Source organism: Scomber scombrus, chromosome 11 (assembly GCF_963691925.1).
Source record: "Scomber scombrus chromosome 11, fScoSco1.1, whole genome shotgun sequence".
Taxonomy (NCBI): domain Eukaryota; kingdom Metazoa; phylum Chordata; class Actinopteri; order Scombriformes; family Scombridae; genus Scomber; species Scomber scombrus.
Window position 1 is genome coordinate 30202976 of NC_084980.1, and position 13912 is coordinate 30216887.

Consider the following 13912-nt stretch of genomic DNA (forward strand, 5'->3'; position numbering starts at 1 on the left):
TTGTTTTCCTTCCATATTTCCTTCCATCCATCTGTCCTTTCTTTCCTTCCTTTCTGTCTTTCTTTCTTTCCTGTCTTCCCTTCCTTCCTTCCTTATTTCCTTGCATCTTTTCTTCCTGTCTTCTCTTCCTTCCCTCCCTCCTTTTAATGGACCGGCCCTCATCAGATCATATTGTTCTGTTTGTGGCCCTTGAATAAAGATGAGTTTGATCCTCCTGTTTTAAGGTGTGACGCTGTGGTTAATGTCTAGTTTAACTTGATTAGAATTATGTAAAGATCATGGTTTGGGTTCAAATGATCATTAAAGAGATGCAACCTCTGCTGTCATGGCAACAGTGAACACCACCATTAATTGACATGAGCAAGATTAAGTCCATTAGAGTTTCTAAATGTTGGTTTCGATTAATTGCCCAGCCTTAGTTCAGGACCAAGTTTTTAGAGCTGTAAAAACACCATGAACACATTTCTTTTAGCTGGACTTTTCCTCATGTGACCCACAATATACAAACATGTTTTATTGCAGCTGATCTAAAATCTAAAATCAGCGTTAAAACATGTTATTGTTTAAGCTTTCCACTGATCGGATCGGGCGATATTTAGCATTTTTATGCAATCTGTGAGATCGGCTGTAATGTCTTAATTCGCCGATCCGATCAATGTCGTCATTGTCGTGTTGAAACTTTTTGCAGATGCTCCCGTTGCACATGGACCTTTTCCACTATACAGTTCTAGCTCTACTCGGCTCGACACGGTACCAGGAACCTTTTCCATTACAAAAAAGTACCGCCTCAACGTGAGCGGGGTCGTCATAGCAACATTCGTCATAGTCGTTTTATACGCAACACAAAACACATAAACAATGGAGGACATGGAGGCGATGGTGTACTTGCTGCTGTATGAGGCTTTCTGTCTCACACAAAGCAAGAGAAGAGAAACCAATCTCTGTAACGCTGTTGTTGGTATTTAAACATGCCGGGTTTGATTCTTGTGTGGGACGGCTCATGACTCTTCCAGTGACTCTCTGACCAATCAGCTGCCGGCAGTCTGATGACGTCACATTTTAGTATCGGCTCGGCTCGCTCTGAACCTCGGCAGAGCAGATACTAAAAAAGTACCAGGTACCAGGTACTATCCCTGAAGGAGACGGCAAGAAAACCGAGTCAAGTTGAGTCGAGCTGGAACTGTGTAGAGGAAAAGCTCCAATAGATTGCAAACAGCTCGTGTTTTATCTGTTTCATTTACTCCGAAGAAGTCCCACGCCGCCAACATGTTTGTCTGAATCCGACAGCTAGTTTTGAGCCCTGTCACGATGTGTCGGACAATAAAGTTTTTTTTTAATCTTGAATCATTAGCTGTCGGATTCAAACAAACATGTTGGCGGCCACAATGCGTCCCATCTGTGATGCAATACAAATATTTGTTTCTCATCATGTTTTAAGACTTTTAAGCACATTTTGATGATTATTCGGGATCATGTTGTTTATCACAATTATTTTGGCCACGACAATCATCTATCAGACAATGTATGAATCTATGTTTTTAAATAAGATTAAAAGCCTATAAGTTTACTAATGACAAAACTATATAAACTATATTTTTTCCCAGTTAAAACCTATTTTAGGAGAGCTGTGGTGACTGTTACAGAGCCTCTAAACATCTTATTAAAGTTCCCCTCCTCTCAGAAGTGTGTTTCTCTTCTTCTTCTTCCTACATTTAGATGTTTGAGTTTGTTTTAACGCTCTTCTGCTGAAAGTGTTAAGTTTTCTCTTTGCTGAGTTTAACAGGCGTGTACCTACATGCAGGATTTGTGACATCACAACTAGTTTGGAGCCAACTCTGGTCAAATATTCAACTCACACAAAGTGTTGATGTGGAAACCTGAAGCCTGAAAATGGACTTTACACTGAAAGGAGGAAAACTTTAGAAGCCTACAGTATTTGCAATATTCAGAGGAAAGTAGTAGATGTCATTTAAAGGAATTAAATAAAAAGGTACTTATACTTTTTATTGACTAAAGGTTTTTAAATGTGTGGAGGGAATCTTTAAAGCAGGCTTTAGCTGCAGCTTTAAAGGATATAAATTCCTACATAGTATAATTAGATTACAGGAAAACTTTATAAATCTACAATATTGGCATATTTATAGATGTATGCATTTTAATTAGAAGTTTCCAAATGACATTTCAAGGAATTAAATAAGGTAATTATACCTTTCATTGACTAAAACTATTAGATAAAGAGTTTTTAAATGTTATACACATATAAAACAGTATCCAGGTGCAACTTTAAAGGATGTATAACTTCCTACAGAGTATAACTGGATTACAGGAAAACTTAATACAACTACAATATTTGCATATATATAGATTATCGCATTTTAATGAGGAATTTAATAAGGTAATTATACATTTTTTAAGGGGGAATAGACATAAATTTGTCTGTACGTTTTTCAATATTATATACACATTAAAACATGTGTGGAGGGAATCTGTGCAGCAGTATTTAGCTGCAGCTTTAAAAGGATATATAACTTCCTACAGAGTATAATTGGATTACAGGGAAACTTTATAAATCTACAATATTTGCATGTTAATAGATTATTGCATATTAATGAGACAGAGAAAAAGTAGATAATAAATAAGGTAATTATACCTTTCATTGACTAAAAGTATTGGATATAGATATTCTAAATGTTATACACATATAAAACAGTATCTAGGATAAAGGATATATAACTGGAGGTAATTATACTTTTTAAAAAGGGGAATAGGTGTAAATTTCTGTTTAAATTCTTACATTTAATATACATATTAAAACATGTGTGGAGGGGATTTTTACAGCAGTATTTATCTTTAGCTTTAAAGGATATAACTTCCTACAGAGTATAATTAGGTTGCCTTTAACTTACTGTTTGGCACAACTGACACAATTTATGACTATATGTCTTATACAAAAAGTAATAAAAGTGTATTAAAGGCAGCAGCTTGTACTAATAATAATAATAATGTTTCTTAAATCTTTACAGTTAACCTGCTTTAGTGCAGCTGCCGGACAGCCTGTAAATATTTTATTAATATTAGAGTTTATTTTTAGTTGTCTGCAGACAAGGTGCCCCATATACAACTTGGGTTAGCAGCAGCAGCAGCAGCGTTACACTCTAACTGGTCACCGTGTTATCTGGTGACTCTCTCACATTTTAGGATACGTCACGAGAGGTGAATGAGTCTCCCGAACACACCTGAAGTCCCATAAATGGTTGAGATTCTTTAGATATTAAAAATGCAGATGAAACGTGATTAAACTATAAAGTAAGTGTTAGTAGAGTCACCAAGAAACACGGTCACCACTTAAACCGTAACACCTGCAGTGGCTAACCGGCTATACCCTCTCTCCTCTCACTTTAAATCACTTTCCCTGCCTTGGCACGGCACGGCACGGCTAGGTGAGGCCGAAATGCGCCGTGTGGGCTTTGTCCCAGTCGAGTTATACCCGTGTTAGTGTGTGTCCATGTTTGTTTAAGTGTTTTATTTCTCCGTTTGCAGGCTGTATGTTTAGAGTTTCCTCCCGCAGAGCCACCAGCAGGCTAACCGGTGTTACGCTCTAACTGGTCACCGTGTTATCTGGTGACTCTCTCACATTTTAGGATACCTTACGAGAGGTGAACGAGTCTCTTGAACACAATTGAACTTCACATAAATGGTTGAGATACTTTAGATATTAAAAACACGGATGGAAAGTGATTAAACCATGAAGTAATTGTTCGTGGAGTCACCAGATAACACGGTCACCAGATAAACCGTAACACCTGCAGCTATGAGCGTGCTACTTGGTGAATGTGTGAAAGGTGAAAGCGGCTTACCTTTCTTTCTGACGGGCATGGTGGTGGTGCTACTTCTTTATCAGCCACATATACTCCTCACACAGGACGAGATGGGGGGGGTTATTATATATTGTATTGATTATTCCGATAGTTAAAATCCTTCCACGACGACACCAAGTTCCCCAAAAAAAACGAGCCAAACAAACCTCCAAACTAAGTGTCAAAGGACAAGAAATGAAAAAAAAAATAAGCTTGAATCAGGTTAAATAAAAAATGCAGGAGTCCTTGGTTGAACTATAGAAAGAGAGGAGCAGGAGAACAGAGACAAAAAAAAAAAAGCAGAAAAAAAAAGCTCCGTGTTTGTCACCGACTCTCCGCGCTGGAGTTCCCCGCCAGAGAGGCTCCCTGCCCCGGCGTGCACTGTGCAGGCTGACCCGCTGTAAGTGGAGCTCTAACTCCGTCCGTGCAGGCGGGGTGCATGCATGCATGAGCTGCTGCCTGCTGCTGCTGCTGCTGATACTGCAGTGGTGGAGGGAAATGATCAGCTCCGGAGCTTTAATGATTATCCCCCCCAAAAAATTGAAAAAAAAAAAAACTTCAAAGTCCAGCCGTGCCAAACCCAGCTTCACTTATCCCGCACTGGTCCGCACGCTTGTGTATTATATTCCCAGCACAGTCTGCCGTTGTGCATTCGTGTCAAACTTCTCTCTGTGTAAATCCCTCCTCTCTCTCTCTCCTTTTTTTCTCCTCCTCCTTCTTCTTTTCCTTCCCTCCTTCTCTTTTTTTCTTATTTTCTTCTTCCTCCTCCTCTTCCTCTTCCTCCTCCTCCTCCTCCTGCATGCACCTCCTCCCCAGGTCAACAAATTCCCAAACTTTCCTTTTTAAAATGGCGTCTCACAGATCTGGAAAATGTGAACCATGTGATTTACAAAAGCCTCACCCCACCCTCCTCTACTCCTCTTCCTCCTCCTCCTCCTCTCCAACCTGCACGCCCAATCATGCAGCTCACCTACAAGGCCAAGGAAGGAGAGGAGGGGTGGGGATAGATAGAAAGAAAGAGAGAAAGAAAGAAAGAGAGAGAACTTTTTATTTGGATTATAGGAGGACGAGAGGAGGAAGGTGAAAGTCTGAGAGCAGGAGGAAAAGAAAGCAGGGGACATATGTGATATTAAGTAAATAAAAAAGGTAGAAAAACATCAGGTTGAACATATGAGATGTGGTGGAAACTAACTTTAAGCTTCTCACATCAATAAATGTTCAAATGATCCAATATTTCCCCAAAAATTAAAGATTAGAGAAAAAAAAAAAAACAACAGAAAATTTCAGGGTGGGTTTTTATTCCTGTTGGCCACAAATATCCATTCCTCCTGCGTTCATTTAGGACAGGTTTATTATCACCTTCATTAGATCTCAGACTCTAGAGGGCGCTGTTTTAAAAAAAACTGTTGCTGCTGATAGTTTCTGATTTTTGGGCGATATTTTACTTTGAAGGTAATTTTCCAGAATAAACCTCTCCGACGTTGAGGTGAGAGGACGTTTCTTCTTCTCGACTTTTACACCATGAATTTATAATAAAACAATTATTACTATTAAAAAGTGTGAAGAGAGAGCGAGAGTTTAACTACGCTACAACAATTTAAAGGGTTAAAATGATAAAATAAACGTATGAATAACTTGCAAACATTCTTTTTTTGTGGACCCAGCATCAAATTTCTGCTTTTAATCCATTTAGAGAGAATATATTAGAGGATTATGGCAAAAATGTCTAAGTGGTGTAACCATAAAAACTTTGTACCAAATAATTCAACTTGCTTAAAAACAGTAAATTGTCAATAAAACACCATATCAACTAGTTTGGCATGATCTTACATTATAACTTTATATTAAATAAAGGCCGGTTACCGTGGAGATCAGGAACCATTTACATTTACTGTTACTTTAAGAGATATTTAACTATGTGTATAATGAAGTGATGCCCAGTGTCCAGTTGGTGTAACCAGTATCTTTCATAAAGATCTGATTATATACAGGAAAATAAATGTGAACTAAAATGTGTAATAAATATATAATCCACTTAAGTTTTGTTTGTTTTTACATCATTTGTCAAAACATATAAAGAAAAAATGTTGTTTTTAGGGTATTTTCTCCTCAATATTGACAAAATGCTTTAAAATTTAAAAGTAGAAATATTCCAAAAGTTTCTTTTCATTTGATGTTTATTTAAATGAAGTAATTATTAGTATACGTCCACTTAAATACACTGTAGGTGATAAAATATGTAATATTTATCATTCTTTCAGGAGCATTCAGTCTTACTTTTGGTAAAAAAAAAATGGTGCAAATGTCATTTAAAATGATATAAAACCAACAAAAATACTAAATGTACATTTTAACAAACCTGATGCTGCTTTTAAATCTAGTTTAACTGATTTGTGAATTCATCATCTTACCAACACTTATTGGTTACTGACCCACGTTCCTCTTGTTCATACTGACTAATAAAAGATGCCGTAAAACTACTTTTTAAGATCTGTTTAAGGTCTTTTTCTGTATTCATCCATTTATAAAACAATTATTAAAACAATAAAACCTTAATTCCACATTGATCCAATTTTCTCTTATTGATCTTTTTTAATATATTGATTATATTGAACTGGGCGTAACTCGGACCTCCATGATGTCTTGCTGCGGAGCCGCTGAGTTCAGTCTGAATTTATCTCCCATAAAACCAACAAAAATACTAAATGTACATTTTAACAAACCTGATGCTGCTTTAAAACTAGTTTTGATTTATTTATCACTTACCCATATATTGACAACATTTATTCACCCTCTTAAGACATTAACCCTCCTGTTGTCCTCGAGTCAAGGAAGGAAGGAAGGGAGTAAGAAGGAACGAAAGGAGGGAGGAAGGAAGGAAGGAAGGAAAGGAAGGGAGGGAGGAAGGAAGGAAGGAAAGGAAGGGAGGGAGGAAGGAAGGATGGAAGGGAGGAAGAAGGAAGGAAGGGAGGATTGAAGGGAGGAAGAAGGAAGGAAGGAAAGGAGGGAGGGAGGAAGGAAGGGAGGAAAGGAAAGAAGGAAGGATGGTAGGAAGGAAGGAGGGAGGAAAGAAGGAAGGAGGGAGGGAGGGAGAAAGGAAAAGAGGAAAGAAGGACAGAGGAAAGAAGGAAGGTAATGGGGAGGAAAGAAAGAGAGAAGGAGGGAGGTAAGAAAGAAGGAAGGAGGGAAGGAAAGAAGGAGGGAGGGAAGAAGGAAGGACAAAAGGAAGGAATGAAGGAAGGGTGGAAAGAGAGGAAAGAAAGAAAGAGAGAAGGAGCAATGAAGGACAGACGGAAGGATGGAAGGGAGGAAAGAAGGAACAGTCAAAACAGACAGGGTCAATTTGACCCGGGAGGACGACAGGAAGGTAAAACAACTAGGTGTGCTTTCATATTCCCCAAAATAAGGATCTAAACCTTTAAACTTTTAGGTTCCTCGATAGAGACGCCAACAGGAAGGTCAGAGGTCGGGCAGTAAACCACCCTGATAACACAGATCCAGTGTTAGATCTGTCAGAAGAAGAGCTTCCCCCCCTCCTCTTCCTCTCTGTGTGAAACATCCCCTCTGTCTCTTCTCTTTGTCTCTCACGTCGTCTCATCTCTCTCTCTCATGTGCCGTCGACGCAAACCACTCGAAGCTCTGGCCCAGATTAAAGAGAGAGCAGTTCCGGTGAAAGGAGTGAGGCCTTTTTATTTTTAGACGGTCATGTTTAATGAATAACCTTGCCTTGAGTCTCCAGCTCGTCGTATTAAAGAGTACAGGAGGAGAGAAAGGTCTGCTCTTCTCTGCTCTCACGCGATCAGTCACCTCAGAGAACGAAACAGTCGAAATCAAATCGAGCTGAAACACTGCCAGACGTTGTGATGTCACAGGTCGAAAGGTGGTGAAACATACAGCTTATAAAAAATGTAACACTGAGAGAAATTCATATTCTTACGTTAATTCTCGAGGTGTTGTCAGAATGAACAGAAATCTCTTGTTTTTCAGACTTGGAAACATTTACACTTTATTTCCATGATGTCCTTTTTAATGTTTTTTAATTTAAAACAAGAAGCAGATGTGAATGACGTCAATGCATCATTACTGTAAACCAAAAGGAAATCTATGTTGCACCGCCATGTGTTTCTACAGTAGCCCAGAGCAGACAAACCAAACACTGCCTCTAGAGAAGACCTTTCATGGGTTTTTTTTTGGGGGGGGGGTTGTGATTTTTGCAGCTACAGTAGGTTATTTTACGGGAGGTATCCAGCTTATTGCAATATGCAGCCTCGACACTAGATGTCACTGAATCCTGCACACTGGCCCTTTAATGTGAAGCACTCTGTAACTTCTGTTAGGAAACATGCTCGATGGGTCGATTGAGTGGAAACGTGTAAAACATCCCACTAAAAAGTGCAAATTCATGGAAATTAAATTATCTCCCACACTTCTTACTAATGCCAGTGTGGTTTTTAATTAAAACAAGAAGCAGATGTGAATGACGTCAATGCATCATTACTGTAAACCAAAAGGAAATCTATAGATCTACAAAATCTACCGAACACATTTAATGCAGAGGTCACCAAGAAGTATAATTATAACCATAAATGTATAGTTTTAAATGTCGTTCACACCACAACTATAACTATAACGATGTTGGATCACTTTCAGAGAAACACTGACAGCCAATCAGAATCCTTCCTATAAACCATACAGCAGCCCGACAGCCAATCAGAATCCTTCCTATAAACCATACAGCAGCCTGACAGCCAATCAGAATCCTTCCTATAAACCGTACAGCAGACCGACAGCCAATCAGCATCCTTCCTATAAACCATACAGCAGCCCGACAGCCAATACTTCTGATCAACACACTGAATCAGCACCAAGCCTGTCAACCCCTTGGTATGTAAAGGGTTAATGATGCAGAATTTTCAGAGACCTTGTTAAACATTTGTTTTGACACAGATTTCTTGAAATGTCTTTGAGTAAAATATACAATAAAGTAAAATGTTAGGCAGTGTTTTGGCAACTTTGAACTCATCTTGGTAACTTTTAGTTTGAAGAAAACCTTTTAAACCGAGCTGTCACTGTCTGCTCGGTGTTTGGACAAACTATGAAGGAACTTGACTTTCATCTTGTATTTCCCCATATTGAAAGATTTTCTTTAATGTTTCTGTGGCGTTCTGTGAACCTGGACCTCCACAGAGTCGTAGTTATCATGCATCACCTCGCAGTAGCTAACCCAGCTAGCCTGGCAATGTCCAAAGTTTAAAAAATACATCTCACAACACCTCTAATGATTTATAAACTGGTGTACTGTTTGTCTCTATTCTTCTGATTTAATCCATAAATAAGTTAAAGACATTCCCACCAATGGCACACATGATGAACATGCTATAGTTCCACTATGTGACTCATCCTAAAACCCCAAACTGACATTTCAGTTCCTATGAAATCAGATCACATGTTACTCGGTGAGCTTTCGAAGTGTTGCTTGGTGTACATGTGAAGTCAGGACAGAGCCAATGTTTCCCTCTGCTTCCAGTCTTTATGCTAAGCTAAGCTAACTGTGCCCTGATATGCAGGTTATTGTGTATTCTATTCAAAATGTTGAACTACTCCTTTATGAAAAAATAAAAAATAAAATGTCCAAAGGTGTGTATATAAAGTTGTAACTGTTTGTTCTCTCTGAATGTAAATACATAAGAATATGTTTAAAGGATTATCTAACAGAGTAGTTAATGTTTGACATGTTTGTTAAATCTGTTTTAAATGAACTCTTCTTGTAAACATGCTGACCTCAATTTCAGTTCCTGTATTCAGATCCTTATTTTATTAAATGTACCAAAGTGAAAGTCCTGCATGAAAACTCCTACAGTAAAAGTACTGCAGTATTATGAGTGATGTAGTATGCAGTATTACAGTAAAAGTACTGCAGTATTATAGTGATGTAGTATGCAGTATTACAGTAAAAGTACTGCAGTATTATGAGTGATGTAGTATGCAGTATTACAGTAAAAGTACTGCAGTATTATGAGCGATGTAGTATGCAGTATTACAGTAAAAGTACTGCAGTATTATGAGCGATGTAGTATGCAGTATTACAGTAAAAGTACTGCAGTATTATGAGTGATGTAGTATGCAGTATTACAGTAAAAGTACTGCAGTATTATGAGCGATGTAGTATGTAGTATTACAGTAAAAGTACTGCAGTATTATGAGTGATGTAGTATGCAGTATTACAGTAAAAGTACTGCAGTATTATAGTGATGTAGTATGCAGTATTACAGTAAAAGTACTGCAGTATTATGAGTGATGTAGTATGCAGTATTACAGTAAAAGTACTGCAGTATTATGAGCGATGTAGTATGCAGTATTACAGTAAAAGTACTGCAGTATTATGAGCGATGTAGTATGCAGTATTACAGTAAAAGTACTGCAGTATTATGAGTGATGTAGTATGCAGTATTACAGTAAAAGTACTGCAGTATTATGAGCGATGTAGTATGTAGTATTACAGTAAAAGTACTGCAGTATTATGAGTGATGTAGTATGCAGTATTACAGTAAAAGTACTGCAGTATTATGAGCGATGTAGTATGCAGTATTACAGTAAAAGTACTGCAGTATTATGAGCGATGTAGTATGCAGTATTACAGTAAAAGTACTGCAGTATTATAGTGATGTAGTATGCAGTATTACAGTAAAAGTACTGCAGTATTATAGTGATGTAGTATGCAGTATTACAGTAAAAGTACTGCAGTATTATAGTGATGTAGTATGCAGTATTACAGTAAAGTACTGCAGTATTATAGTGATGTAGTATGCAGTATTACAGTAAAAGTACTGCAGTATTATGAGTGATGTAGTATGCAGTATTACAGTAAAAGTACTGCAGTATTATGAGTGATGTAGTATGCAGTATTACAGTAAAAGTACTGCAGTATTATGAGTGATGTAGTATGCAGTATTACAGTAAAAGTACTGCAGTATTATGAGTGATGTAGTATGCAGTATTACAGTAAAAGTACTGCAGTATTATAGTGATGTAGTATGCAGTATTACAGTAAAAGTACTGCAGTATTATAGTGATGTAGTATGCAGTATTACAGTAAAAGTACTGCAGTATTATAGTGATGTAGTATGCAGTATTACAGTAAAAGTACTGCAGTATTATAGTGATGTAGTATGCAGTATTACAGTAAAGTAGTGGTTTGGTCCTCTGACTGATATATTATTATTATGACATCATTAGATTATTAATAGTGAAGCATCAGTGTTAGAGCAGCATGTTACTGTTGTAGCTGCTGGAGGTGGAGCTAGTTTACACTACTTTATATACAGTTAGCTAGTTTAGTCCAGTGGTTCCCAACCTAGGGATTTTAGTGGGATGTTTTGCACGTTTCCACTCAAACCACCCATCAAGCATGTTTCCTAACAGAAGTTACAGAGTGCTTCACATTAAAGGGCCAGTGTGCAGGATTCAGTGACATCTAGTGGCGAGGCTGCATATTGCAATAAGCTGGATACCTCCCGTAAAATAATCTACTGTAGCTGCAAAACTCACAAAACCCCCCCCCCCCCCCCAAAAAAAAACCATGAAAGGTCTTCTCTAGAGGCAGTGTTTGGTTTGTCTGCTCTGGGCTACTGTAGAAACATGGCGGTGCAACATGGAAGAGGACCTGCTCCCTTTTTATACATTTATGGTTATAATTATACTTCTTGGTTGTAGACAGACCTTTACTCTGTTTTCTCTGCATTACATCTGTTCGGTAGATCTATAGATTTCCTTTTGGTTTACAGTAATGATGCATTGACGTCATTCACATCTGTTTCTTGTTTTAAATTAAAAAACATTAAAAAGGACATCATGGAAATAAAGTGTAAATGTTCCCAAGTCTGAAAAACAGGAGAATTTAACGTAAGAATATTAATTTCTCTCAGTGTTACATTTTTTATGAGCTGTATGTTTCACCACCTTTCGACCTGTGACATCACAACGTCTGGCAGCGTTTCAGCTCGATTTGATTTAGACTCTTTCGTTCTCTCATGGAAGAGGACCTGCTCCTTTTGCTGATATAAACGACTAATTTTAAGGTGACGAAAACGCCTTAATTTCTTTATTTTCAGGTGATAATTAAAGCATAATTATTGATATTATATTTTATTTCTACGTATGCCACTAAATATATACACACTGGTCCTTTAAAAGCATCAAACAAACAGGATAGTAACAAGATTCATTCAGATTTTAGATATATTGACAATAAAACAGAAATTATACAAAAAAACCAACAAAACACAAAAAATTTAATAACATGATCTTAAAAGAAAAACTGTAGCAGCAAATGATTTGAAGATAAAGATAAAATAGTACTCATCTTACTAAAATGGTAAATATGTCCATTTTTTAATTATTACTTCTGTTTTATATCTTATTTTATCTCATGTGTTACTATAGTGACAACAAGTTTTCATGTGTTGTCAGTAAATGTTGTGATGCTGTGTGACGGACGTAAGACCCACTAATGCTGATGATGAGTGTCTGAGCTGTATGCTGTCTGTACGTGTGTGTGTGTGTGTGTGTGTGTGTGTGTGTGTGTGTGTGTGTGTGTGTGTGTGTGTGTGTGTGTGTGTGTGTGTGTGTGTGTGTGTGTCAAACATGTGCGACAGGCTCAGGCTGCCAAAGTCCAGATTTATGCCAAGATTAATTATGAGCATGTTGTCCAGAGCGGGATGAAAACTGACATGACATCTGCAGTAATCACATTACAGTGTCAGACAGCAGCGCTCAGGCCCGGTTCACACACTGCAGGTTACGACGCAGATGGACGGATAAATCCTGCTCTCCACATGTTGGACACGCAGCGGGCCGAGCGGCCTCCGTCTGCGATGGTAACGCTCTAAATGACCACCTGAGGAAACTGCAATGTGTGGGGTTTACAAATGACAGGAATGTTAGCATGTCCATTTTAAATATCAGTTTAACCCTCCTGTTGTCCTCGAGTCAAGGAAGGAAGGGAGGAAGAAAGAAGGAAGGGAGGGAGAAAGGATGGATGGAAGGGAGGAAGGAGGAAAGAAAGGAGGAAGGAAGGGAGGAAAGGAAAGGAAAGGAAAGAAGGAAGGGATGAAGGAAATGAAGAAGGGAGGAAGGGAGGAAGAAGGAAGAAGGAAGGAAAGGAGGGAGGAAGGAAGGAAGGGAGGGAAGAAGGAAGGAAAGGAAGGAGGAAGGAAGGAGGGAAGGAAGGAAGGAAGGAAGGAAAGGAGGGAAGAAGGGAGGAGATCTATCTATCTACGCATCCTACAGTGGACTTTCCAACTGCGAGTCGGGACAGTTTTTGTTTTTTTTAAAGACACTCGTCCCCTAACCTATAACGCTGTGGTTATTACTGTAGCCATGACGACGAAGGTGGTCTAACCTGAACAACCCAAAGCATCTTTTACTTAAACCTAACCAGCAGTGTTCAGTAGAAACTACCTTTAGTTTAATTACTAGTTAAACTGCATTCAAATCTCAGTAGCTTTTTCAGTAGTTAACTACTTTGGGTTCATATAGTTTATGTAGTTAATACAAACTATATATTCATTGTATTATCATGGGTTTTATTGCTGTGCAACATGGCTCAATGCTGCAGCTGATTGGCCTCGGTTCACCTGCTATTTGATTAAAATCACCTGTGGTTTGCAAGTCTTATGAAATACTCTGGATTTCCCAAGAAATTTTCCTGATTCCCTTTCCTCCCCTTAAAACACATCCTAGCCTGCATGAGTCCATAAATCAAACACATCTACACTTAATTCACTGTCTGTTTATTTGAGATTACACACTCAGCGCAGTGATAAAACCTTCTTATGACACTTCTGCATAATGTTTAAGGTTCTGACTCTGACATGACATAAACAATGCAGAAATAAAATACAAGTCTAACGCACTAAAGACAACGTACGGTCAGAAAACTCCACATCCTGCTCTGTTGGTTACCTTGCTCATACCGGCTCCCATGTGACCAAACAAAGACAAACCCAAATGTTCCTATAGTAGGCTAGAGTAACAGAGCACAGATATAACCAAGA

The 13912-nt window shown here is 38.2% G+C and overlaps 1 protein-coding gene across 1 annotated transcript in view; it reads right to left on the reverse strand.

Moving 5' to 3' along the window:
- The window catches only part of LOC133991099 (disks large homolog 1-like), a 132334-nt gene extending 127727 nt beyond the window's left edge, over window positions 1–4607 (reverse strand). Inside the window, 1 exon segment of the mRNA XM_062429570.1 lies at window positions 3858–4607. Within this exon segment, the coding sequence (XP_062285554.1) occupies window positions 3858–3876 (19 nt within the window). The 5' untranslated portion in view covers window positions 3877–4607.
- Window positions 4608–13912: the final 9305 nt, after the last annotated feature.